We start from the raw sequence: 23,962 nt of genomic DNA, 5'->3' as shown, positions 1-23,962 counted from the left end.
ACCGCTGCAACAGCGAAGAGAGACAAATATTCAATTACTTAACTTTCATACACTGTAGTGTCACCAAATTTACTGCAGCCAGCCTTATTGTGAAAATATTTAAAGGCGCTGAACTCTGTGTGTCAGCAGCTTCAGTACGACTGAGTTTGGTTTGGTGGAACCCTGTTATTGATGTACTCTCACAACTTTTATGCATTTTTTATGTATAAATCTTCTACATTTACGAGGCAGGAGAACAACTGAACCTTCAGTTTGTGCGGTGTGTCAGGATTACTACACAGATGTGGAAATGAATGGGAATTTAAAATCATTTCTAGACCTTGACAAGTTGTAAAATATTATATTGTTCGTTTCCAGATTCCTGTGACTAAATGTTTTGTGCGTCTGTAGACTCTGTGATCTGTAAGTTGTGTTCCGCAAATGATAAACTGAGGCTTAATATTGTTGAGATTTCACTTATTTTGCTAAATAAATTTCAGGTTGTTCATGTTTTGTTTAAAAAATAGTTCATTAAACTTCATGTACTGTTTTGCACTAAAGAAAAAGGAAAAATTAGGAGTTGTGGTTATTTATCTGCTATTATGTTATGGTTTTACTTGTACGGTCCACTGGAGATCAGTCTGGGCTGAATGTGGAACCTGGACTGAGATGAGTTTGACTCTCCTGGGTTAAACCAACAGACAACCACAGGAAGTAGATGTTTCACACAGCAAGGAGGAGAAGCACAGATGTACCTCCATCCATCATCCATCCATCCATCATCCATCCTTCCATCATCTAACCATCATCCATCCATTCATCCATCTATCATCCATCCATCTTCTTCCACCTGTCCAGGGTCTGGTGAGTCGTGGAGGCAGCAGGTGAGTCAGATCATTCCAGATGTTTCTCTCCTTTCCAGTTCCTCCTGAGGCATTCCCGGAACAGATGAGATATATAATCTAGTTCTGGACCTACCTCCTGGTCTCCTCCTAGCTGCTCAGAAAACCTCCAGAGAAAGTCTACCATGAGGCATCAGGGTCAGGAGCATCCACTCTGAGCTCCTCATCATCTCTGAGCCCAGCTTCCTCCAGAGGAACTTTTACCGAAGTAGTTGTAGAAATATTTTATGAATCTCTGAAGGGAATCTTGTTGTTCCTGTTCCTGCCCAGAGCTCCTGACCACGGATGAGGGCTGGAATGTGGACTGACTGGTAAACCTTCACCTACCTGCTGTCTAGATGTTGTCCAGTTCTACCTGCAGCTCCTCTGGTTGGGTTTAGGATTAGGAGACACCATCAGGTTTACAGAAATAGGAGGACATGACCTCAGAGGATCTGCTGGCACCAGAACATCTGGTAGAGCAGCTTAGTGGAACCACAAATTGATCATCAGCTACAGGAGTTTAAGGTTCTTAGTTTAGAAGACCAACAGTCTAAAAGCTTCATAGTGCATAAGAAGGTTCCATTTTGGTTTAAATGTCATTTTTTATTTCTCCTTCAGAAACCATTTCCAGTGAAGCTGATGCTAATTGGTTGATGAAATGGTCGGTGACTTTATTTTAGTATCATGTTGTCATGTGTGGTTTTATATTATTGTTATTTTGCATTGTATTGTGAAGCACTTTGTGAATCTTTTCTGTGAAAAGTGCTATAGAAGGAAAGTTTACTTACTTACTAATAATGTTCAGAGGAGAAACTCACCAGAGATTGTAAAGTAATGATGTTTGAGGAAAAAAGACTCCAGGAGTTTCCGTCCAGTCAGTATTCCTCTGAATGTTCCACATGAACACATTAAACACAGCAGACACCAAACAAACCGATGAACCCACAAACTTTCTCAATCTAAATGTTTCTGCATTTTTATTTTTCAAAATGTCCAAAAGTTCAATAAATGGTAAAAAGAAGAAGTTCAAACAGAATCTTGGAGGATCTCTGAAACAACTTAAGAATCTTCTCAGATCAACTCAGCACAAAGCAGGAAAAAAAAACAACAAACATTTCCATAAAAAGCTCCTCTGCTGTCTACACTCAGATGTTCAGGTCGGCTACAGAGCAGGTTCAGGTATGGTGGGTCCATAAAGTCTGGAGGAGCAGGAACTACAGTCTAGAAGGTCAGAAGGTCTCTGGAGGTAGCACACCATCTATCTGGAGGAGTTGGAGCTGGACCGGGAGCGGTGACGTCTGCGACCAGGAGACCTGGAGCGAGAGCGACGGCGAGCCGGAGACCTCCTCCTGGGAGAACGAGACCTGGAGGAGGACAAACAGAAGGTTCAGGCTGAACAACATAAAATACAGATGGAGATATCTCCTGCCTGAAGGTACCGATCACTCCTCTACCTTCTCCTCATGCGTGGTGGGCTGCGACGCCACATGGGTGGAGGTGGAGGCATCCGGCGAGGAGGAGAAGGTCTGCGAGGCGGAGGACGGATCCGTTGAGTCAACACAGCAGAAGCAGTGATTTCCTGTCCGTCGATCTGACCTGTGGACCAGACAGGAAGTCCTTCAACATCTCTACCCCAGTCTGAACACACCGCCCTGAACCTGCTGCTCACCTCCATCCATGTGCTTCAGGGCCTTCTGGGCCTCCTCAGGGGTCTCAAACTCCACGTAGGCGTGGCCTCTGGGCAGGTGTGGGTGGAGCCTGTCCACTGGGAGGTCCACCATCTTTATCTTCCCATAAGTAGAGAAGATCTCCTGGATGTGGTCCTGGTGAACAACATGGATGTTCTCTGATCACAATCTGGACTAAAACCGATCGTTCAACCAGAAACACGTTAAATTAGTCAGCTCAGAAATGATACCTTCATCTTCTCCACTTCAGTCCACCTTAAAACGGACTCCATGTCTAATTAGTCTGAACGGATTTTAACTTTTTAATAACTGACAGAAAATCTGGAACTTTCTCACGATGATCTAAGGTTCAAGTCAGAGTTCTCTATCGGTCTCTGATCAGGACAAACAATAAAAACATTCAGAGAATAAAAGAAAAGCACAAAATAAAAGTATTCAGACAATAAAATCCAACCAGACAGTAAAGAGACTGATGTTTGTGGAGGAACGAGGATCTAGACATTTGCTCAGCCTACAGCAGACTAATTCTACTCTAACCAGCATGAACTTTATTCCTCCAGCGTTCTGCTCCGTTTTCCTGTTGAAGGTCCAGCACCAATAAATGAGCTCTGAGAGGCAGACAGGAGATCTGTTCTAATCTGAGGTTATATCCTGTCATGTTCAGCTCATCCATGGTGTTAACCTTAGGAGAACATTAGTAGAACGTTAGGAGAACATTAGTAGAATGTTATCCATGGTGTTAAACTTAGGAGAACGTTAGTAGAACGTTATCCGTGGTGTTAACGTTAGGGGAACATTAGTAGAATGTCATCCGTGGTGTTAACGTTAGGAGAACATTAGTAGAACGTTATCTGTGGTGTTAACGTTAGGGGAACATTAGCAGAATGTTATCCGTGGCGTGAACGTTAGGAGAACGTTATCCGTGGTGTTAACGTTAGGGGAACATTAGTAGAACGTTATCCGTGGCGTTGACTTTAGAACGTTAGTAGAACGTTTTCCGTGGCATTAACGTTAGGAGACCATTAGTAGAACGTTAGGAGAACATTGTCCGTGGTGTTAACCCTAGGAGAACATTAGTAGAACGTTATCCGTGGGGTTCCTCAGCTCACCTTGGTCACGTTCCTGGTCAGGCGTCCCAGGTGGACCTTCGTGGGTTTGGGACTCGGGCTTCTCTTCCTGCGCTCCTTGTCGTCGCTCCTCTTCTGTGTTTTGGAGCTGCAGGATGAGAAGAACACTTGATAAGTTCCTGAGGACTGAAGACACCAGAGGACAGGAACACGGAGAAACGATGTGGAACCAGACGTACGCTGAGCGGGAGCGGCGCCGGTTGTCGTGGCGTCTGCGACCGGGGCTGGGAGAGCCGGAGGAGCTGGAGGAGGACGAGGACCTTGAGCTGGAAGAACCAGAGTGGCTGGAACCAGAAGAACTTGATCCACTGGAGGAACCGGAGCTGGAACCAGAGCTGCTGCTGGAGGTGGAGCTGGACCTGGACCTGGTGGGTCCAAACAGAGGAGAAGGTGTTAGCAAGCGATAACCGTTCCAGATGTTCTCTCCAGAGGAACGGAGGAACCAACCTGCTGCTGCTGCTGCCGGTGGAGGCGCTGCGACGTTTCTTCACTTTGTCCCGTCCTCGCTCCTTCTCCCCGTCCTTCACTCCCGTCTTCTCTTTACCTCTGTCTTTGGTTTTGTCCTCCTCCTTCCGCTTGGTGGGTGACGGAGCCCTGAAGAAACACAGAACCCTCACTCTGGTTCATTTACTCTGAGAACAGTGTGAACAGCTCTAGGATCAGCGAAAACACCAGCAGAAGAGTCAGTCCTCCAGTCCAGCTGCTCATTCCAACACGTTCTGATTGTTTTACTTTTCTGTGGCAGCAAACTGAAACCTGTGAGACATCTGATGACATTCATCCAGTTTACTCACATTTTGCACCATTTTCTGGACCAAACAACTCCCAGAATAATTCACCAACAAATAATAAAAAATATCTTCATTAGAAATCAAAGAGTTTAATTATTTTAGAAAATGAAAAAAGACCTTATATTTCTAGTCCAAAATATTCAAAGTTTAACCAAACAAACCGTGGTCTTATTTTAGAGAAGCTGGAATAAATAAACTTATGATTTTACAGCTAAATAAATCTGAAACACAAAACGATTCAGAAAAGGTCCTGAAACGACAAATACAAGAAAAAGATTCAACCAAAACCAAGCAACAGACCACAGAATAGATTATTATTAATAATAATAATAAGTATTATTAACTATTATTGATGGTGTTTTTAATGTGTGAGGGTGTTTTAAATGTTTGAGTGTGGTTTTTAATTATTGTCTTACGGCCGTGATAAAAGATGAATTTCTCTTTTTACTTGGAACAGACAATAAAGTTATTCTAAGTTAATGTAATATCTCCATGATGTAACCGCTGACTGGATTTTCAGATGGACATGTTCAAATATTTCTCAAAGAAGAAGACGCCTGATGAAGATGAAGCTAGTCAGAGTAAGACACTGAATAATCTATCATCAGACACAAACTAGAGACTATTTTAAAATTATGCAGGAAATGAAGAGAAACATATTATTATTATTATTATTATTATTATTATTATTATTATTATTATTATCATTATCATCTCATTATTGTTTCTATTAGTAGGTGAACACTGACTGGAGAGTTTCAGTCCAACAGATCCTCATTCTTCTATAAAACCCAGAAACATTCATAGTTCTGAGCCTGGGTGTAAACTGATCCTATAGCCCCATCAACATATCATTAGTTACTATTTTATTTATTTTACATTCAGCCTTTAAAAAGCCATTTTCAAAAGGCCGTTCAATAAAAAATGAAGTTGTAAAGTGAAATCTGCAGTCATTTGTTTCCTGCTGCTGGAATAATCCTGGAGGGAACACTGATTTCAGATGAGTTGTTGTAAAAACACTCTAAATGCATCTGAAGATGGCATTCTATTCATTAATTAAGTCATTAAATAGTTTATGTTTGTATTTTCACAGGTATAATGTAGATTATATTACAGAAAAGGTTCCTGAGTCCGTTATAAACCTGGAGGATCTCACCTGACACAAACATTAGAACATAAACTATGAATTACTGAGAAAATATGCAGAAAATAGTTATTTTAAAAATACCCTCTATACTTTAAGCTCTAAACTCTTATTTTTCTGCTCTAAACTCTTATTTTAAGCTCTTATTTTGCTCTAAACTCTGTATTTTCTTTATTTTAAGTTCTAAACTCCTTAATCTAAGCTCTAAACTCTTATTTTTCTGCTCTAAAGTCTTTATTTTTTTTACAATTTTTCTGCTCTAAACTAACGCCATTGACTCTCATTCAGAAACAACGAGCTGCAGCTTTTTCCTGCGCTAAACTCTTATTTTAAGCTGTTATTTTGCTCTAAACTCTGTATTTTCTTTACATTAAGCTCTAAACTGTATTTTTTCTGCTCTAAACCGCCGTCTTCGACTCTCATTCAGAAACAACAGATTCTGAACTTCCTGCTCAAAAAACGGACAAACAGAACCCTCTAACCTTCCCTGTGGGCTGATGTATCCGCTGGAGGACAAACTACGGTCATTTAAACCTATAAAAGCAGAATGAAAGCAGAATGAAAGCAGAAAAAAGCAGAAACTCACATTTCTGGAATCGACGCGCTGCTGAAGGCCTGAGGGACGGTCGTGGGGTGATGACGACAACCGGACGTTACGTGGACACACGCGCGCCACTTACAAGTCGTTGTTTATTTTACGGTGTTTTCGGTAAAATGTGAGTTTTTGGGCTGAAACCGGAGCGAAGCCGAGCAGAGAAGAACCGTTTTATCATGACCGGAAAGATTTAACCTGACAGGACGCTCCAGCAGAGCTTCCGTCCCGCCGACGAGGTGAGAGCATCACTTTAAAGCGCCGTTAGCCTGCTAGCCTGTTAGCATCAGAATGTTTGGATTTTAATAAAAATGTTTAAATGTTTGGATGATGTATGATTATTTAGTCCAGGAGAGTCAAACTCATGTTAGTTCAGGTTCCACATCCAGCCCAGTCTGATCTCCAGTAAAACCAATAAAGCCAGTAAAACCACAGCATAATAACATATAAATAACCACAACTTTGTCTTAGTGGAAAAATGTTCACATTTAAGGAATTACCTTTTTACTAAACATCATGAACAACTTGAAATCTAAGAAGAAAAATAAATTCAGTTTCAACAACATCCACCCTCAGTTTATCATTTCCACATTACAACTTCCAGATCACAGAGTGTCGACAAAGGAACACAACATTTAGTCATCTGGAACTGAACCATAGAGGATTTACTGGAGGATCAGAACCACACAAAAATCAAATCAAACTTTATTTATAGAGCACTTTTCATACAGTTAAGAATGCAATGCAAAGTGCTTTACAACATTAAAAATGAGAAAGCCCATCCCTCCCTCCCTCCATATATACATATATGCACACAACTGCAGAAGCACACACACACCCATACATACACAGACACATACGCCCACACACACACACACACACACACACACACACTCCCACAACTGACAGTAGGGAGACATGGCATGGCACTGACGATTGTAGAAAACGCCTCCATTGGAGCCGTCCACACAAAAAGACAAAAAAAAGATAAAAACCAACAAAAACAAGACAAAATATTACAAAAATGAGACGCAAAAGGACAAAAAAAATGAGACAAACGACACAAATCAAAACAAAAAGGAGACAAAATATTAGACAAAAAAGGTAGAGAGCAACAAAAAAATGAACAAACGACGAGACAAAAAATTACATAAATGAGACAAGACAAAAAATGACAAAAGTGAGAAACAAAACGACAAAAGAACAATCTAGTATTTTACTTTATGATTCAAACAACTTGTCATGGTCTAGAAATTATTTTAAATTTATACTTTTACTAATTTACAATCTGCAGTTAATGTCTTCTCTGTAATTTTTCCACTTTGAGGGCCGGATTGGACCCTCTGGAGGACCACTCTTGGCCCGCAGGCCTCGTGTTGGACATCCCTGGATTAGATGTTAATAAAAATGTTTTCTGGCGTTGGATCAGATTCTGTCTGACCTCCAGACCTTCTGCTGATAAACCAGAGCATTGCCCTGTTTAGTCACTGATTTGGTCTTTTCTTGGTTTAAATAATGTTTGTTACACGAGAAAAGCTTTTATTTCTACTGTGAAGGGTTCAAAACAGCTCATCATACAGTTAATAGGATTAGAATATATAAAATAATAATTAAAAAGATGATAGACTATATAATCTAATATTAACAACTCATCATACAGTTAAATAAAGTGGAATATATAAAACAATAATAACTCATCATACAGTTAAATAGATTAGAATATATAAAATAATAATGATTGTAGTCTAATTTAGATTCTTATAGTAGGACTACATGATATCAGAAAATCTCAGAATCACAGTATTTATTTTCCTGCAGTGTAAAAGCTGGAATTTTCACCAGGTCCCTTTAATAACGCTTTAAAAATGAATCATTCCAGTGATGTTTTTAGGGGACCTGGATCTGCACAGACAGGAAAGAATAGTTTAAAACACTTGAAAACAGCAGTTTGGTTCCTTTTCCATGTAACGCTGGCAGAATGTTCTCTGGATGTTCTCTGGATGTTCAGCTCTGTGGAGCTGATTCTAATGATTCAAACATCCAGACGGAGCGTTGCTGCTGCTGAAATATCTGACTGTGTTCTCATGCAGAGGAATGGAAACAGCATCTGTGTCTTCTGAATAAAATCATAAAAACTCTTAAGCTTAAATCAGAGTAAGCTGTCTGCCGTTAGTCAGAGAAAATGAGCAGCAACAGGAGATTGAAGCTGATGTGTTTCATCAGCAGCAGAATCAGCTGTTAGTCAGATTAAACATCCTCCCTCTGCTGCTTGTCCCAAAGCCTGGAAGCATTTAGAAGAGAAATAAACAACAAACGGTTTAAGAAGCATCGTTCCAACAGAGGAATAATCTACCAACATAAAGGTCCTTCCTGTATGTGCTGCTTCCTCTCTGTGATATATTTCTGTAGTAAAACCTGCAGCAGCAGCACCTGGACTCACACAGTTCACTTTTAACATTTCTTTCTTGGTGTTGAACAGACCCAACAGTTTGATTTTGATCTTTTCTCCTTCAGATCAGCAGCAGAACCAGAACGTTTGTCCTCCCTAAGAGCCATGGGCCGGCTGGATGACGCTGCCAAACACAAGGTGGTGGAGCTGCGGAAGGCTGGTCTGAGTTTCCGTAAGATCAAAGCTGTGCTGGAGCTGGAGAACATCAAGGTGTCTGCTCAGGCCATCTACCTGTTCCTGAGGGAGTTCCAGGGGAGGCCTCCAGGGCGGGTGAGGCCTGCGGAGGCTGGAAGCAGCTCATCTCCAGCCCAGATGCAGCCTCGAACCGGGCCGATGCAGGAGAGCTGGAGCGGCGTTCATCTGCAGAACCTGCTGCGGGACTCGTCTCACCACGCCAGCTTCACACCTGCAGACGTTCCCAAACAGACTTCTACAAATTCAGAAGCTGGTGCAAATTCATCTGGACCTGCAGAGAACGTCGGAGGCAGTCAGTCAGAACAGCAGCATGAAGGAAACAAGGAGGAGAACGACATCCAGATCGTCAGCGTCACGTCTCTGGCCCAGCAGAGACCTCAGGCCTCCAGGCTGGAGGCAGGAGCTGCTTCCGTGAGGAGGAGAGTCACGCCTTCTCCAGCCACCAGCTCCATGCTGGCGGCTAGAAAGAGACTCCTGGATAAAGCTCTGTCCCACCGGATGAAGGTAGCTCCTCACATCATCTCACTGCTTGTAGTTTTAAATATTTGTCTCATGTTGTTGTGCTGAACAGTCCTTCCACCAGGTGGCGTCCTTGTTGAGGAGGGATCAGTCCAGTGTCCCGGGTTCTGATCTGAGGTCTGCTCTGCCTGAAACCTATGATCTGACCTCTGACAAGGTGAGCAGAACATCACAAACCTCTAAGGCTGGCCTGAATAGCAGTTTCTAGGCTCCGGATATTTGGCCCCAATTAATGACGAACATCCGAATATTCTGGTCGCTTCATAACGTCCGGGGGGGGGGGGGGGGGGACACACTCTGGTGGTTCTCTGTTTAGTCCAGAATTATTTTATTCCATTAAACACTTCCTGTCTTTCCACCTGATGCAACGGTATTACTCTACTAGTGAGGCCCGTATTATTTCTGCATTTGTATTTTTTGTGTTTAGAAAATGTATATTTGCCCAAACAGCCACAGACTAAATGGACCAGGATGAAGCGCAGACTGGTTCAGCCTCTGAGGGACCACAATAACTGGGTTTGTTTTGTCCTGGTCCTGGTCCAGACTCTGGTTTTAATTCCTGTTGTTGTTCTCCAGATGGTGGTGGAGGCCCAGCCTGGAGGTGGCAGACGTTTCCTGACCCAGAGACCAGGTCTGTCTGTGCGTTCCCTCCACCCTCCTCCTCGGGTTGGGATCCGTCTTCCAAACCGGCCGCTGGCAGCGTTGGTGTCCTCCGGTCCTGGAGCCGCCGTGATCCGCCTCCAGGCCCCGGGCCGCAGCGAGGGGAACTCCAGTCCTCAGCAGGCGGTCCAGGACGGAGCAGCCAGAGGTCTGCCGGACCAGATCCAGGCGCTGGGTTCAGAGGTGCGCAGCCTGAGCCTGGCGGTGAAGATGCTGGTGGAGCAGCAGTGCCGGCTGGAGAGGGAGCAGGTCCAGCAGACGCAGGTCCAGAAGCAGATCCTCAGCACCCTCCAGACCCTGGCCTCCAAAGTTGGACAGTGTAGCAGCGTTCAGCAGCAGCAAACCAAAACCCCGTCCCCCTCTGCTGCCCCCTCCTTCAGCCAGGACTCCTTCAGCTTCAGCCAGAGCTCCTACGCCCAGAGCCAGACCTTCAGCCCTCTGGAGGCTCTGGAGACTTCAGAGGGCTTTAAACTGCCTGGACTGAGTCCCGCCAGCATGAACGGGTTTCCAGCTTGTAGCAGCGCTGAGAGCCTCCCCCTCAACCACTCCTCCCCCCAGCCTCAGCCGTACTACTCCCAGCAGAGCAGCCTGATGTCCTACAGCCAGCCCTACTCCACCTTCAGCCAGCCCCAGACCTTCAGAGCAACTCACAGCAAGACGTCTGACTTCAGCAGCTGTTCAGGGAGCAGGTTCCAGGACTGCAGCGTGTCGACGGTGAGCCTGATGACGTCTCCACAGCCGACCCAGGACCAGCAGGTCAGCAGCATCAAGGTGGAGGGGCCGTAGGAGGTCCAGATGTCTGGGACCAGAAGGGTGGAGGGGCCGTAGGAGGTCCAGATGTCTGGGACCAGAAGGGCTGAGACGGCTTCATTGGACTGGTGGTTGTCAAGGCTCGTGTTTTTAACCAATAATGTAGCATTTTTTAACTAATTTATTTCCACAGTGAATTTTCAGACATGAAAAGCAATAGAATAAAAAGTGATTCCAGATTTCTGTCCCTAGAACGGTGTCAGACTGTCTGCTGATTTCATAATAAAGAGCTGATTTAAAACACGTTCCCCTTTCACTGAGTAAAACTGATGTATGATTTATATCTGAGCTGGAGCTAAACATCATCTGGATTTAAACTGAGGAGGTTTGAGACAGGAGCAGCTTTTCACAACAAAACGAGTCTAAAGATCTCAGAATCAGCGGCTGCATTAGAAGAACAGGACTCAGGCTGAATCACTGTTCATCTGATCAATGTTTGATTCTTTGTTTCACCTCCAGGGATTCACCTTTCCATTTAAAATGTTTCTCAGCTGACCAGTAAAGTCACAGAATAACAACACTTACTCTGTCTAAACTCTCCATCTCTGCTCCAACCTTCTCCTTCTTCTGATCAGGACATCTCAGCTGCTAATCCACCTGAGATGAATGTGTCGAAACCTCCTTTATGCTGATGTAAACTGTAGGTTAAATACTGTCTGGAAGGACTTTAAAATTGATTTAAAACTAATAAACTGGCAGAAAAACTACAAATGAACAGCATGTCTGGTTCTGACATGAGGAGAGTTCTCAGAAACCTGGAGAAGAGCATACAGTTTATTTTATTCTGAACATTGATGGGGATCAGATGAACTCGAGGTTCCATAAAATCATGAAAACATTCAGTTAAAAACAGCAAACTCTGTTAAATCGTGGAAACATCTTTAGGATGTAACTCTAACCTGAACCTACAGCAGGTCTCAGGTCTGATTACAGCATCGGTGGGTTTGGATGTTTCTCCACACTGAAGACCAAAACCAGCAGTTCTGGTTCTTCTTCAGCTCAGCCCCCACTACCATGAATGTTCTTCAGCGGTGGCCGACAGCACACAGCTGCTGAGGTGGAGGAGACAGAGTGAATCCTACAGCTGGAGTCACGTCCAGCTGATCTTCTGAAACTCCAGGTGGAGCAGTGAAGCGAAAGCGCTGCAGGAGGGAGGTGAAGAAGAGGAAGAGCTCCATCCTGACCATACTCTCTCCAACACAAACCCTGCAGCCTGCAAGACCAGAACATCTCAACATGATCCCACCAGCTGCAAACTCTTCAAAGAAGCAGCTCCAGCAAACAGGACTCACCTGCAGAGAAGACCATGAAGACGTCTCTCCAGATGAACTTGCCCTCCTGGTTGAGGAAATGAGCGTGATTGAAGGTGTGTGGACTCTCCCATTCACTGTCATCATACAGGACAGAAGTCAGCAGAGGAAACACTGTGGTTCCCTGCAGGGAGGAGGAGAGCAGCTCTCACATCACAAACACTTTTAGGAACTTTCAGAGAAGCATCAGCAGACCTGTCTGATGAAGTATCCCTGGAAGGTGACGTCCCGGCTGGTCTGGTGAGGGATGGCCATGGGGACGATGTTCACCATCCTCTGAGTCTCATGAATCACAGCGTCAGTAAACGGCAGCTTCCTGCGGTCGTCCATCTGGACCTGACGACCTCCAACCACCCTGTCCAGCTCCTCCTGGACCTGGTCTGGACAGAACCAGACAGAACTCACCTTCATTACTTGTGCTGAAAACAAAGATCTGCTGAAAACAAAGATCTGCTGAAACCAGAGGTTCTTCTGGGTCTGAATGAGAACAGGAACCTGACAGGATGTTCAGACTCTGGTAAAGAGTCTTATTGAAGCTTACTGTGTCTTCAGTTTGGTTAGAAATTCACCACAAAGCTCCCAGTGTGCAGCGGGGTATGGCTGGACTTCAGTAGATCAGTCAGTTTGCTGACTCAAAGTGTATCTGGGAGGTAAATAGATCGAGAACATTCTGGAAATGAAGCGATGCGTGGAAACAGTAGCAGAGTGTTGGCTGCACATTGAAGGTGAAGCGCTCCCAGATTACAGATTATCTCATCAAACATTGTGCTTCAGGAGGACCTCCTCTCTGAACTCTCACCCTGAATCTGTGGACATTTGGCCATAACCAGTAAAGCTCATCTCAGGGTGGAGGATGTGGCGTCGGTTCCAGCAGCAAACAGGTTAGTCACTGAGTACACCAAGTTCTGGACAGAGTACAGAGAGTCTGGAACACCTGAGTCCTAAAGGAAAGAACATCCATTTATCATTAACTCAATATTATGAACAACAATAATCCATAATTGAGCTCATTGTTCATTAAAATCAAAGTCTCACCTGTTCTTTCTGCTGCTGGATCAGAAAACAGTCCACAAACCCTCGGCACATGCTGGGGTTCAGCGTCTCTTTCAGATGCTTCACTAAATCCTTCACATCTCTTCCATTGTTTTCAACATGTTTTAAAATCACCTGACGGTTTTTCACCCAGTAGAACGCTCTGGGAAACATGTTGTAAAGCTGAGGAGGCACAGAGAAGATTATTCCACCCAGACTGAATTCTTGGATGTGAAACTGAACGAAGGTCAAGAAGCCGACATGGAACCCACCTGGACTGATGCAAAACCTGCGACAGAGATGCTGTCAGCGGCCCGAGACGACAAGTTTATGAATCGAGGATCTTCGTATTCAAATCTGCTTCTGTACACAATAGAAGAGATGAATCTGTGGATGTTCTCCACGGAATAGAAGAGATGATGTTGGATACTGCGTAATTCACAGGACGAGCTGTGTCAAAGGGTTTCCCTGTAAAGAGACAACTTTATATATTTAGTGCAACATGAATCTGCAGCAGACTGAGGAGCAGAACATTCCAGAACAACACAGAGATCCAAAGACCCAAACACAAAGCTGACAAGACACCATTCCAGAAGACAGCTAACCCAAAATTCACCTCCAAATGGAACATCTGCTGATCAGATGTTTCCTACTAAAGGAGCACTAATGGAGGCCTCCTCCCTCCACCAGGACCTGATCAGGCTCATAAAGGGTCAGCTGTGAGGAAAACCACACTGACCTTCTGATCTCCATCTCCAACACACAGAACTTACTATACAGGAATGAACTGAAAAGTTTAAATCAGAACATGAAGGAAATGCAGCATCACTGGAGAGATGATCTGGACTCATAGGTTGATCAGGACCAGGATGGAAGAAGCACACATGGAATCTGAAGTGTTTGTGAAGCACACATGATATACAAACACCTCCTTCTCTCCGTCAGACAACAGTCTTAAAGAGTTTTCACTCTCAGCATATTTACCTCCCATGTCTTATTTTTCTTATTCATGAATGTATTTGTAGGAGCCATATTTCATTTTGTTTTTGTAATTTCTCAACCAAGACTCCAGGGGGCTGTATTTCTTTACCCGAGGCTGACGGCCTGGGCTCAAGGAAGGTATTTAAGTGATTGCATGATTTGGTTCAGGTGTTGTTGGACAGAAACACAGAGGCACACAGTTTTCGACTGTGCTCGACTTGTTGCGTTTTATTATTTTGCTTATGAACAAGTTTTAGTTACGGGTAAAGATCGATAATAAATGATTGGGATAATTTAGACTGTTAGGAATCCATTTGTTTATTTAAGGTTGAGTACAGGTCAAAACTCTGGAACAGCTATCTACAACCAGTAGGGCTAAGTAGAGGACATAGCCACTACAGTATTTCCTTGTATTTTTAGCCATGTTTTGAATTTACTGTCATGTAGCCTAAAGTCTACAATCTGTAAGTTTATTCTGATGTTTCCACCTTTAATTATGATCTCGGGAACCATTTTATTATTATTATTATTATTATTATTATTATTATTATTATTATTATTATTATTATTATTATTATTATTATTATTATTATTATTATTATTATTATTATTATTATTATTATTAATAATAATAATAATAATAATAATAATAATAATAATAATAATAATAATAATAATAATACACACACATACACACACATATATACGTGTGTGTATGTGTGTATATATATATATATATAAAATTCTTGAGAGTTGGGACAAAACATGTCCTACATAGAAAAGTCTAATTTACATCAAAAATCAAGAAATTTATCATGATTGTTATACTTACAAAATTAAATCTAAAGGAACTGTGTATACCTTAGTTATTTTGTAGCAGTCATTTTAATCTTTTTTGGGAAATTTTCTTAAATGGTATGGTCTATCTTTAGAAGGTCCATGTTATTGTATTTGTCCTCAGCAAGGGTTCACAATAGTGATCTGCCCAAAAAACATTTAAAAACTCTAAAATTGTGAATCCATATATATCAAATGAAATAGAAGGGTTATAAATATGTAAAACAATACATGACTTGAACTCAAACAATATTTTCCATAAAAAGCTGTCGATCAAAGTTGTGTCCTCAGTTTCAGTCAACTCTGTCAGATTTTTTCATAAACGTCGTTAAATCAGGCAATAGCATGGTCAGCATATCCCTGAAGACCTGTTTTTGTCTTCCTGGCTTGCTAAATGCAACATTACCACACATACTCTGCAAAGTTTTAAACTTTTTGATATTTTAGACAAACAATGTCAATATTCCTATGGTCACAGCTGGACCATGTCAATTCCATCTTTCTGTTATTTTAAATTTTATTAAACCATAGTGGATTGAATTCAAGCATTTTAGTGAGGTTATTGTGACAGCTAGCAACTGAGGAGAACCAGCTAGCTGCAGTGTACAATACATGTTTTGGAGGGACAATACTTGTTCTTGTGTCAACTCCATCAGACGTCAACTCCGTCAGATTCCTTGTCTTACTGAGTTGACGTGTAAGCTGATGGAGTTTACAAATCCACCTATAACCTCTTATTGTGCTAATATAATATTATCTGTGAACTTAGTAAAGAATTAAAATGTTATTTAAGGGTTTTATTTAGACATGGATGTACATACAATCATGGAAAAAATTATTAGACCACCCTTGTTTTCTTCAATTTCTTCTTCATTTTAATACCTGGTAACACTAAAGGTACATTACCTGACAAATACAATGAACATGACAAAAAATGCAGCTGATTCCATAATACTTTATGTCCTTTCTGACCTGCTTCAGCTTCATTGTATTCCAGGGTCTATAAGAGGACATTTCATGTCATCAGTAGCACATCCAAAGGCCTAGAGTGGTTTCCTGCTGACATTCAAGCCATAACACAACTCCAAAGCTGTCAGCTCTCACATAACGCCTAAAACTAAAGAATTATGTGAAGCCACAAAGGCAGCCATCATGAATGAGAGACAGGTAGCAGAAAAACTGAAGATCTCCAAGACAGCCGTTCATTCCACCAAGAAAAAACAGCCCAACATGGTTCTACCAAACTGCTAGCTGGTCAGGAAATGTCTTTCTACCCACCAGATGACCGTCACTAAATTAATGAGTGCAGTTTTAATCATAAAGTCTAGTTTCCACCGTTAGGTGTGTTGCAGCCATAAGAGGCTAATTTCTGAACATTTTACTACAAATAATAGAATCTACTGACAATAAAACAAACCTCCTAACGGAACCTGGCTTCAAAAAACTTGATTAAATCACTGATTTTCACCACAGACTGTTTTCTGTGAAGAACTCAGTAATGTTGTCCTTTCAAATAACAGTCCACTAAACAAACATCTTCCTGTGCATCCCATTATTCTACAGAATATTAATACTGTACCTTCATGCTGTTCAAACATTTCCATCAGATATCCACATTCCTCCAAGATTTTATCCTCATACATTCTTCTTCCATTCCCAAAGTCTTTGAGGGTGCAGCGTCTCATCTCTTTCCACGATTCTCCATTTGCAAACAGGATTCCTGTTAAATACTACAGATGCTATTATTACATCCAATAATCCTGAGGTTCTACCTGAGAACACGACTTACAGGACTGAGAAACAGATCAGACCTGAAGATCCAACAGAGGTTATCTGACAGCAGGATAAAGGAGTTTTAAAGAGCAGCTCTCATCATGACCTCCTGGCTTCATATCACTGAATAGAGGAGTAATAAATAGTTCTCCAAACTCCTCTGCGTAGCCGACCAGAGCCTCTCTAAATGCCTTGTACCCGGCCAGAACCACCACTTTTTCGTGTCCCAGGTGAACCATGAACACAGATCCATACTTCTCGGAGAGCTGGAAGAGCAAAACATGCAGCCAGTTTGTTGGAGTCATGAAATAAAGTCCACAAAGTGTTTTGAATCTGAGCCTCACCTCACACAGGCTTCTGTCAGGCCTCCTGAGGTCCAGCTGCAGCAGGTTTCCAACCAGAGGCAGCAGCTTCGGCCCGGAGGTTCCTTCAGTGCTTCCTTAGAGCTGGAAGCAGCAGAACAGCAGCCAGCAGCCAGTGGTGGGCCTGGAGAGGAAGTCCTCCAGAAGAGCATTGACTTCTGCTATAAATTCAACAAATTAAAAATAAATACCTGAAAGAGTAACCATAAAAAATTTATAAAAATGAATTCCACGATTTCATCAGAGCGAAGAAACAGGAGCATTAAATGTGGTCTGTTAGATATTAGATCTCTGGTCTAAATCTGGTAGTGAATGATCTGATTACTGATCTCCAGACTGATTTGTTCTGTTAGACAGCAGGAAGAATCTGCTATTCTGAAGGAGGAGCCGTGGCAGCGATCTTCCACTCTAGCTTAATAATGAACCACAGACCTAAACCTGGTTTCAGCTCATTAGAACGTCTTTTAGTCTCTCAGAAACCAGTTTTATTTGTTGTTGTATATCGTCCTCCTGCTCCTTACTCTGAGTTTTTATGTCAATTCTCAGACTTTTTATCTGATTTAGTGCTCAGCTCAGATAAAGTCATTATTGTGGGTGACTTCAACATTCATGTTGACGTGGACAGTGACAGCCTTACGACTGCTTTTAATTCAATATTAGACTCAATTGGGTTTTCTAAACATGTAAATAAACCAACTCACAGTTTTAATCACACCCTTGACCTCGTTCTGACTTATGGCATAGAAATTGAAGAGTTAAGAGTTTCTTTTCCTCCTTTTTGACAAATCTTATAGTTAGGACTGACTGGGGGACCCTGAGGGGGTCAGCTGGAGTCTTCCTCTTGGACGTCCCTTAGTTCTGCCCCTAGTTCTGCTGCTACAGGCCTAGACTGCTGGAGGACCTCTCTGGATGCACTGAGCCCTTCTCTATCTACCATTATTTTTAATATATATACCATTATTGCATTACACTCACTCTGTTTCTCCCTGTGTCCTTTCTCCGAGTGTCCCTGATCCCAGAGCTGGATGCTTCAGATCTGTGGTTGTTCTCCCACCAACTGGCCTAATCTCCATCTGTGGGATGCTGCTGCTGCTGACCTTCCTCCAGCCCACTGCTTCCAGCTGCCCATTTCCATCAATCTACTCTGCATCACCCTCACTATACTTGATTTGCTCGTCTACACACTGTTTGAATTTTACTACCAGGTGAACCTTCGGGTGAACCTTCGGGTGAACCCGACCTCAGGTCTGTGATTGATTTCTTCAGGCTTCCAGCAGCTCTCCAGGTCAGCAGATTAATATTAAACATGTCAGACAGTCTAATGTTTGTGTTTTAGGGTCAGATGGACTCAAAATAAAAGCATCTTTAAAGTCCAGGAACAGGGTAAGGTGTTAAATCCAGACTCTGCTACCGTTTGCATCGAGCATGATTTAATTTAAAAAGAACTTGGACACATACAGAGTAGACAGGTCAGTTCCATGGTTGGGTACAGTACAGTGCACGATTACAATGATCAGAGTTCCCTTTTTAAATATGATACACAACATTTCAGCCAACCTCCAACCCCAGCAAACGTCTCAACTATTCTCCAACTGTGCGTCTAACACTGGAATTATTTCAAGTCATACATGTACTAGAAGATGGATTGTGCAAAAATACAAACAGTAAAAACAAACATGAATAAGAAACGTGAAAATGAAAAAGTTAAAGAAGCAACATATCAGTGGAACATCTGTAGATCACATCCAGCAGGTTGTCTTCCTGACAGGAATACATTCATGTCACCTGTGTGGTTTCTGGAGATCAGGAATGTCTTATGACTACTCCCACATTTTTATATTCATCTGGATGAAAAGCAGGAGGCTGTGGATATATTTCTCATCAACATAAACGTCATTCTACGTGTTTCTACAGAATGAAAACATCTTTTTACAGGTTTTTTTAAGCGAGAACAAGGCTTTGGGATAAAGTGGCATCAGATGAAACCAGAGAACAGCTCTGATGAAAGCAAGGCATCAGTTTATTATCCCCCGCCTGGTGGGCCTTTATGGCATTAAAACAAGAAGACAAATGGGGTTTTTAGGTCAGAGTCGATCAGCTGAAGTCTGATTTGAAGTCATGATTTTCAGTTTGAGAATTTTAAATATTCTGATTTAACATTGGAGGATTTTCCGTCAGATTTCTTCCTAAACTGGAACATCTGACATCCGAACAGCTGCTGTTTGGAGCAACAACAGAATCATTTCCTCACCAAAAGGACAGAATACAAAGGACGGATTCTATCTCCAGCTTCATCCTTCAGTCTGCAACAAGGAGACGGTTTTAGTACCATGAAGGCTACGAACATCTGGAAACACCAGAATCCTCCCGACCAGGAACAGAGCGGAGCCCTCGGAGCTGGATAAGGCTCTCAGGTGATTCAGTCGGAGTGGTTCAGTGACCAAGAAAGTAAAGCACAATAAAGTAATAAAAGTCATAAATAAAGGGACGATGTGAACATAGTCCAGAGTAGTGGTGGCTACTGAGGAGTCCTCCTCAGAGTGCAGCGCTGAACCTTCACCAATCATCAGCTTCAAACATTCACACAACAACAAACGGCACAAATGACTGGACAGCCGAGGAGATGCTGGAGCCGGACTGGCCCAGATGGAGCCTGGTTCACACCTGGAAGGTCCATGCAGAAGATGTTCCTCTCCTCTCACTTCCTGCCGCTCTGGGAGCAGTGCTGGAACTGGGCGAAGCTGAGGAACACCTGCTCCAGGGAGATCTGACTCACACAGTAGTCCTCAATGTGGTACTTCTCTTTGGCCGCCTCTAAAGTCCCGAACACCTGGAGGACAGCAGGACAGGACAGGTGTGACTGGAGGCTACCTGAGCTCAGTAAATACACCTGATCAGGAGCACATCCAGCCTCTGCTTCCTCTTAAAGCTGCTGCATTTCAAACCAAAGCATCAGTCATTTCCTCTAAACTTGGCTTCCTGGAACTGAACTTAGCTGAAACACCCAGAATGGATTCCCATTAATTCAATATTACCGTTAGAAAGGATGTTTCTGTGTTTAGTTTTGCTTCTATGATCTCAAACAGCACGGATCTAACGTAAAATGCTCCAGTTCTTTCTCTTCTATCACAATATACAGCTGATTTGTGCAGATCTGAGCTTTTGGGGATGGTTATTAGAAACAATGAAAAGTTCACTTCAGTAAAGAGAAAAAGGAAACAGAAGTGATGATGCAGAGGCTGAGATACCAAAAGGTTTAGTCCTCATATGAGGCTCAATCCTACACTTCCCATAATGCATCTGTGCACCACAGTGTGTCTTCACTCTCTGACTTTGACAGGGTTTTATAAATGTGCAGCATCCAAACTCAAATGAGCTGATGTCATCTGAGCCATGTTGTCAGATGTGACAGAGGAACAGATGGTATGAAGAGTTTTAATCTTAGAAATCAAAGATCTCTTCATGACTAGTCTGAGTCTTTGCAGTTTTAAAACGTGTGATTATTTTACAGATCCTGACCGACTCGCCTGTGAAATGAAAACAGCTAAAGTGGGTGAACAAGACGTGGAAACAACAGGAAGAGGATGAAGAAAACGCCCCGCTGAATAACTGAGCTGCTCTGAGTTGTCCACCAGAGGGAGCTCTAACTCAGCTGGTTCAGGTGGAGAGCAGGTGCTGTACCTGTGCCCAGGTGAGTGTTCTGTCCGTCAGGTGGTAGTGCACCATGCCCTGGTGCTCATCCTTCAGCTGACTTCCTGCACAGAGAAGATTCACAATTAGATCTGCTCCGTTACTGTTTGATGAACTGTTTCATGCAGAGCAGCAAAACGATTCAGCTCTACTAAGAAGTGCACGTTTGACCCTGTTGACGTGCACAGTGACGTGTGTAAATGTGCACGTATGACCTTGTCTTTGTGTTCTGTGCGGTGCTGCTGGACTGTTGCTCCGTCAGAGCATCCTACCTGGGAAGGTGCTCTCTATGAAGTCTTTGAACAGCAGCAGGTTGCCGTCCTCCAGCTCAGCTTCTACGTGGACTTTAGCCAGCAGCGTGTAGCCGCTGCCAAACTTGCTCTTCAGGTGCTGAGGACTCCCGAGACACTTGAACTGGCCGTTGACCATCACTGCCAGCCGGGTGCACAGAGCCTCGCACTCCTCCATGCTGGGAACAGCAGGTAGAAGAAGATCAGACGGAGCAGCTCAGCCTCTCTGGCCAACACAAACCTCAAAGAAACTCACCTGTGAGAAGTGATGATGATGGCCTTTCCAGACTCTCGTGTTCGTGTCACGGCGTCCCACAGCAGCCTCCGGGCCACTGGGTCCATGCCAGTGGACGGTTCGTCCAGAAAGATGACCGGAGGTCCCCCGATCAGAGCCATGCCTGCACTCAGCTTCCGCTTGTTTCCGCCGCTGCACGAGTTCAAATCTTAAATCAGCATCACGACGTTCACACAACAACAGCTCAGCACCTGAAACACCTCCTACCTGTAGCTGCGCACCAGTTTGTCGGCATGAGGCTCCAGCAGCAGAGACCTCAACACGTTCTCCACACAGCCGGACACGTACTTCTCCGGGATTCCTCGGAGCCGGGCGTACATGCTCAGAGTCTCTCTTCCTGTCATGTGGTCCAGAACGGCATCAAACTGAGGACAGTAACCGATCCGCTGCTGCACCTGCAGGCAGAGATGGAGCTCAGGGTTCGTGTCCACAGGATCCCTCAGTTTCACGCATCCCATTCATTGTCTATGTGAAACGCACCGTGTTGTATGCTGGTTGCATTTCAAGCTGCGATCCGCTGCGTCTCCCGCAGCTCATTTGCATAAAGTAGTTTCATTTCTACTTTATGCAAATTCGATGTGGAGTGCGGAGGTCCGAAAAATCGCGAAACTTTGGTCAAACATCTAAACCAGCCGTCAATGAACTAAAACCAGGACAGCTTCAGATCCAGAAGCTTGTTTCTCTCCTCACAAGCTTTCAGAAACACTTTTCACTGAACTGTTTTCATGATTAAAGAGAAAGTTTGCAACCGAGCCGCCGTGTTGGTCCGACGTTTCTAGCGGACTGAAGGGTGTCATGTGACCTCCTGGTGGCCCACTAGTGACCATCCACCAAGAGGTGACTTTCAGAAGTGTTTCCATGAGAAAAACGGATCCTGTGGACGCTGTAGATGTCTTCAACTTAAACCCTAGAGCTGCAGTTCTGCTAACTCACCTTCTTAATGTCCCTCCGGACACTGTAGCCGTCGATGTAGGCGTCTCCAGAGGTCACGCTCTCATCGCCCGTCAGCATCTTGAAGGTGGTGGTCTTTCCTGCTCCGTTGAAGCCCAGCAGGCCGAAACATTCTCCTTTCCCCACAGCGAGGGAAAGCCGGTCCACGGCCAGGAGAGACTCCCCGCTGCTGTACACCTGCCAGCACAGGGAACAGCCTTCACACCTGACACCATGTCACACCTCAGCTGCTGTCTGCTCAAAAGAACCCTCACCTTGCTGATCTCCTGCAGGATGAGAGGACTTCCCACCATGGACTCCACCATCGGCTGACACTCCAGAACCCTCTTCCTCTGCTCAGCCACGTCTCTGTCCTCTGGAAGCAGCGCTGCTTCGTCCACAACGGGCACCTGAAACAACATCAGGGTTAACCTCGTCACAGCTAGAAGGTCTTAGAAGGTCTAACCAGGACCAGCAGCTCCAACAGCCATGATCATCAGACGTTCCACCGGTCTATGCAAAGAACTCCTGAATAAAACAAAGCAAACTCTGTGGAAGAACTCCACTGACTGGTTCAGGTCCCAGCTATTATTCATCTTGTTACTAGTGAATCTGTGGATCATTTCCAGAACCTAAAGATCTTCAGAGATCAATCTGACGCCAGCCTGAAGCAGAAACCAGTGAATCTTCAACCAAAGCAGTTGAAAGAGAGTTTTAAATGGTTTCTTTAGGAACCCTCTGAGTCTTTTCTGGCTGTTTCTGGTTCATTTTAAAGTCCTGCAGCTCTGAGGAACCAGAAGAATATGAAGAACAACTCAGAGATGTCTTCTGTCAGTAGAACCATGGAACCAGAGAGAAGGAACTAAATGAGTGTTACACTTCTTTCATTATTGTCTGGAAAATGTAAAATCCTGGAATCAACCAGTAGAATGTTTCCCCCACGTGTTCCCAACAAATGTGGTTCTACCGAGACCAGACATGAACTTCTGACAGTCTGACTGGTTTCCGTCCTCGTCTCCATGGAAACGCTGCATGCAGTTCAGCCAAAATGCAGCTCAGTTCTTCATGTTTCCAGATTATTTTTCCATTTACATCAACTTCATTACTTTAACTTTAGATTTTACTTCTCAGCTCAGGTTCCTTGGAGGAGAACCAAAGATTCCTTCAGCTTCTGCTCTAATAAATGTTTCATGTTGGTTCTTTAGTAAACTGAACAGTCCTTTAAATCTGCCAGCAGGTTTCGGTTTAAAGACGTACAGATGAATGTTCTGTCCATAAACTGATCAGGTATAAGTTCAGCTTCACTGAATCTGATTAAACAGATAAATGAAGTCTGGACATCTTTACTGATTCTGGATGAAACGCTGCCCCCTGCTGGACTCAGTCTATCATCATCGATTTATTGTGACATTTTATTCATTTATTTTCATTTTATTTTACTCTTCCTGTCGTTATTATTATGGTTTTATCTTCTGTCCTAGTTGGGATGTGGTCATTCCGGTTCTTTTATTTTTTATCTGATGTCTGGGTTCATTTAGAAAATCTTCTTCATCTTTATTTCTCCACTTTTGTCTCTCTTGTCTCCTTTTGTTCTTCTCGTGTTTCTTGGTCTGTTTTAAAGGTT

General features: G+C 43.4%; 4 protein-coding genes across 5 annotated transcripts in view; 1 reads left to right on the top strand and 3 right to left on the bottom strand.

Annotated features, from left to right (window-relative positions):
- Nucleotides 1–1,823: 1,823 nt before the first annotated feature.
- LOC111567712 (RNA-binding protein with serine-rich domain 1) lies at nt 1,824–6,339 on the bottom strand. Its single transcript, XM_023268993.3, has 7 exons — nt 6,200–6,339; nt 4,126–4,272; nt 3,858–4,043; nt 3,661–3,766; nt 2,533–2,686; nt 2,318–2,459; nt 1,824–2,227 (listed from the first exon to the last, which is right to left on the bottom strand). Coding segments are annotated over exons 1-7 (843 nt in total). The 5' UTR covers nt 6,202–6,339; the 3' UTR covers nt 1,824–2,121.
- On the top strand, nt 6,306–11,079 carry LOC111567710 (uncharacterized). Its single transcript, XM_023268992.3, has 4 exons — nt 6,306–6,444; nt 8,720–9,353; nt 9,421–9,525; nt 9,945–11,079. Exons 2-4 carry the CDS (start codon nt 8,760–8,762, stop codon nt 10,812–10,814), a joined length of 1,569 nt encoding a protein of 522 aa, XP_023124760.1. The 5' UTR covers nt 6,306–6,444; nt 8,720–8,759; the 3' UTR covers nt 10,815–11,079.
- A 527-nt stretch (nt 11,080–11,606) lies between these two features.
- Nucleotides 11,607–18,246, bottom strand: LOC111567713 (cytochrome P450 2K1-like; the record flags this gene model as incomplete). The annotated part of the gene is given in 11 exon segments (XM_023268994.3): nt 11,607–12,051; nt 12,131–12,272; nt 12,344–12,528; nt 12,948–13,089; nt 13,184–13,363; nt 13,453–13,565; nt 13,601–13,648; nt 16,578–16,718; nt 16,878–17,037; nt 17,116–17,195; nt 18,222–18,246. Coding segments are annotated over 11 exon segments (1,404 nt in total), but the record flags the coding sequence as incomplete, so codon positions are not given.
- Nucleotides 18,247–18,546: 300 nt separating this feature from the next.
- abca3b (ATP-binding cassette, sub-family A (ABC1), member 3b) overlaps nt 18,547–23,962 on the bottom strand; it is a 29,105-nt gene continuing 23,689 nt past the window's right edge. For both annotated transcript variants that reach the window (XM_035947580.2, XM_023268977.3), the window contains 7 exons: nt 22,614–22,748; nt 22,342–22,536; nt 21,616–21,803; nt 21,370–21,540; nt 21,096–21,292; nt 20,815–20,888; nt 18,547–19,963 (listed from right to left, as the gene is read on the bottom strand). In XM_035947580.2, the coding sequence (XP_035803473.2) occupies nt 19,832–19,963; nt 20,815–20,888; nt 21,096–21,292; nt 21,370–21,540; nt 21,616–21,803; nt 22,342–22,536; nt 22,614–22,748 (1,092 nt within the window). In that variant the 3' untranslated portion in view covers nt 18,547–19,831. The remainder of the gene's footprint in view (nt 19,964–20,814; nt 20,889–21,095; nt 21,293–21,369; nt 21,541–21,615; nt 21,804–22,341; nt 22,537–22,613; nt 22,749–23,962) is intronic.

This window comes from Amphiprion ocellaris, chromosome 19 (assembly GCF_022539595.1).
Source record: "Amphiprion ocellaris isolate individual 3 ecotype Okinawa chromosome 19, ASM2253959v1, whole genome shotgun sequence".
Classification (NCBI taxonomy): domain Eukaryota; kingdom Metazoa; phylum Chordata; class Actinopteri; family Pomacentridae; genus Amphiprion; species Amphiprion ocellaris.
This window is presented reverse-complemented; position numbering and strand designations above follow the sequence as displayed.

What these genes read in the sequence shown, in the direction of transcription:
- LOC111567710 (XM_023268992.3), top strand. Translation starts at nt 8,760, where the DNA reads ATGGGCCGGCTGGATGACGCTGCCAAACACAAGGTGGTGGAGCTGCGG. An exon ending in CTCTGTCCCACCGGATGAAG is followed by an intron (nt 9,354 to 9,420) that starts GTAGCTCCTCAC and finishes TGTGCTGAACAG; the next exon opens with TCCTTCCACCAGGTGGCGTC. An exon ending in ATGATCTGACCTCTGACAAG is followed by an intron (nt 9,526 to 9,944) that starts GTGAGCAGAACA and finishes GTTGTTCTCCAG; the next exon opens with ATGGTGGTGGAGGCCCAGCC.
- LOC111567712 (XM_023268993.3), bottom strand. An exon ending in ACCGGCAGCAGCAGCAGCAG is followed by an intron (nt 4,044 to 4,125) that starts GTTGGTTCCTCC and finishes TGGACCCACCAG; the next exon opens with GTCCAGGTCCAGCTCCACCT. An exon ending in CGGCGCCGCTCCCGCTCAGC is followed by an intron (nt 3,767 to 3,857) that starts GTACGTCTGGTT and finishes CTCATCCTGCAG; the next exon opens with CTCCAAAACACAGAAGAGGA.